The sequence below is a fragment of the Oculina patagonica genome, chromosome 6, assembly GCF_052425735.1.
Source record: "Oculina patagonica isolate OP01 chromosome 6, crgOcupat, whole genome shotgun sequence".
In the NCBI taxonomy this organism is placed as follows: Eukaryota; Metazoa; Cnidaria; class Anthozoa; order Scleractinia; family Oculinidae; genus Oculina; species Oculina patagonica.
The window spans coordinates 1464953-1467433 of record NC_135763.1 but is presented as its reverse complement, the minus strand read 5'-3'; the positions used below and the strand labels follow the sequence as shown (position 1 = coordinate 1467433).

At 36.8% G+C, this 2481-nt stretch overlaps 1 protein-coding gene across 1 annotated transcript; it reads left to right on the top strand.

The window, feature by feature from the left end:
- Positions 1-208: 208 nt before the first annotated feature.
- On the top strand, positions 209-2274 carry LOC144656516 (homeobox protein Hox-B5-like). The gene is made up of 3 exons (XM_078516739.1): positions 209-404; positions 1540-1730; positions 2074-2274. Exons 1-3 carry the CDS (start codon positions 209-211, stop codon positions 2272-2274), a joined length of 588 nt encoding a protein of 195 aa, XP_078372865.1.
- Positions 2275-2481: the final 207 nt, after the last annotated feature.

The following is a 2481-nucleotide window of genomic DNA, read 5'->3' as shown; positions in this document are numbered from 1 at the left end:
CGTGGTTTGATGACGTCAATCTTATTTTAATCCTTGTTTATTCAATCAATGGCTCTACGTTGGTACCAACGTAACAGGCATTCAAATAAACAAAATTTTAACGTAATTTGGATCGAAAACATTGATAATTACGTAGACTGATTACAGATTGAGGATATAAATTGCCTCGCCTGAACTCAGTAATGACCAGTACTCACTCGGGACTGACATGGCGTTTTCTCCGTTTGTTAGCAGTGTTGACTTGATTCGAACAGGTGCGACTGGTTATTTCACTAAACCGAGTCTATCACCACCAACCATGACAGCTGGCTATCCCAGACCTGTGACTATTTCATTTGCCCAAAATGTCAGCAACTGTCAACAGGAAGGTCCGACTTTTTACATCGGTCCTAACACGAAAAAAGGTTAGTCTTTTTTGAATGATTGAAAAAGTTCATATAACTAAATTCGAAAAAAAAGAATTAACGCATGAATGTAATTTTAAATATAGTTTTCAATTAAACGATTTTCTAAGCAAAAAATTGGATATATACGCAAAAAATCGCTGTTAAAAATGTAGAGTACGATTCCAAATTTGTGCTTTCTAGAATAAATTGTCATGCTGTTCAAACAAATTAGAATGCTGAAATAAATTCACAGTATTGAGATGGTCTCAATGGGGTTAACCGTTAGCCGTAATATGGCCAAACATTTGCCGTTAGGCATAAAATTGAAACATTTTAACCGTTACCTGTAAAACAAGTTAACCCGTAACGACTATTATAAGCCAAAAAGTTCGGCCAACAGAAATTCGACATTAAACTTTACAGCCTCGTGGAAATTAGCGGCGTTATAATTTAAAATAAAATAGGCTAGATAACTCATCCCGGAATGATCCTAAGATCTTAAAACATGTTTAACAGCAACAGAAAATTACTTTTACCTCACAACAATGGAAATTAATTTTTAACCTTTAAAACAGTGAAAATTAATTTTTAACACTCATGTTAACCGTTACGGAAAGAAATAAACCGCAAGTCTATCGTTAGTTTTCTCCTTCTAATAAAAATTACTTTTCCTTTGAGATAATAGCTTTGAAGTATGTTTGTATATCTGATTTGGGTACGCTTTTCTATCATGGGTCAACCCTAGCAATTTGTTGGGTTGCCCCTTCGCCGTTCAAGTAGTGTAAAGTGTCTTACAAAAGAACAAATAAGTACAGAAGAAAAACCAGGACCAGAGCTCGAACTAAAAACGGTCGCGGCGGTCTTTTCGATCCGGAGCCCAGATACTTTATTTACGTGAAATCAGTACTTAGCCATACGGCTAGTTTACAGATATTCCACAAATTAAAAACCCAAAATCTAAATTAATTGAAATATAAGACATAAAAATGCTCACTACTACACAATTAATATAATCACCGTGATTAAAAATATAAAAATTAAAACACAAAAATTAAAACGAGATGAGCGAAGTCCTGCCCAGCGGTGCAAACCCTGCCCGACAGACCAAATTCTTTGTTGCTGTTTTTAAATTTATGCTTTTTAATTTTTGCAGATTTGCCATCACAAGCAGGCCAAGGAATAATGGGACATCACGTGGACGAGCCAATTAAATGCTTGAGAACCCAATTTACTGCCTATCAGCGTTGCGAGCTTGAGAAGACATTCGTCCAATCACAGTACATTTCACCTCAGAAACGTCAATCGCTATCACAGCAGTTGGGGGTTTCTAATGAAATAATTCAGGTACATCTACAACATTAACATCATTTACAACATGTTTTTAGTGCTGCGAGATTATTGTTAGTGGAGATTAACTGGTTATGTGATTAATATATAGTGGAGCTCTAGCGCGCGAAGCTTGCCAGTGGAGCACCATGGGTAAGGAAATTTGGTAAACCCATCATAAAGCCAAAAAAATTTGGTTGTCGAGTGAGCGTACGCGCGGGGAGTAGAAACTTATATTTTCTTCGTCCCATATACTCATGACAAGCTGAATACAGTTCGTACTACAGTATGACCAAGTTTAGCAGCTAACCATCTTTGTATTTATCAACATACCAATAGTAAGTTTAATTTTTTCTTCTAGACCTGGTTCAAGAACAGACGGGTTAAATGGCGAAAAGAACAGCGGCTGCCCAGTAAGAGGACTGCTTCAACTTCTGTTTCAACTGGTCCCTACTTTCAATACTTTGGTCACGTGCCTTATCCAAATAGTAAATTAATGATGCGTGATGCCCGGATGCTTTTTGGCACAGCTTCTGCACATGCTTCATATGAAGACCAATGATGGCGAAGTTAACCAAGTTAAGTCGCTACTCTACAAGATTTATTTCTCCTCATCTTCTTAAAAATTAGACAGTGAGGTCAAGGTTCTATCAGATGATGATTAGCGAGGGGTTTAGCCCCGAGTGCCGTTATCAAAGTAGATAGAATCCGATAGCAAGCAATTCTTGTCATATTTGCATAACATTTACTAACTGTTCAAATTGTTGAA

Excerpts from the sequence above, each read along its gene's own strand:
- LOC144656516 (XM_078516739.1), top strand. The coding sequence starts at position 209 with ATGGCGTTTTCTCCGTTTGTTAGCAGTGTTGACTTGATTCGAACAGGT. Across the intron at positions 405-1,539 it reads CGGTCCTAACACGAAAAAAG|ATTTGCCATCACAAGCAGGC; the intron begins GTTAGTCTTTTT and ends TAATTTTTGCAG. Across the intron at positions 1,731-2,073 it reads TTTCTAATGAAATAATTCAG|ACCTGGTTCAAGAACAGACG; the intron begins GTACATCTACAA and ends TTTTTCTTCTAG.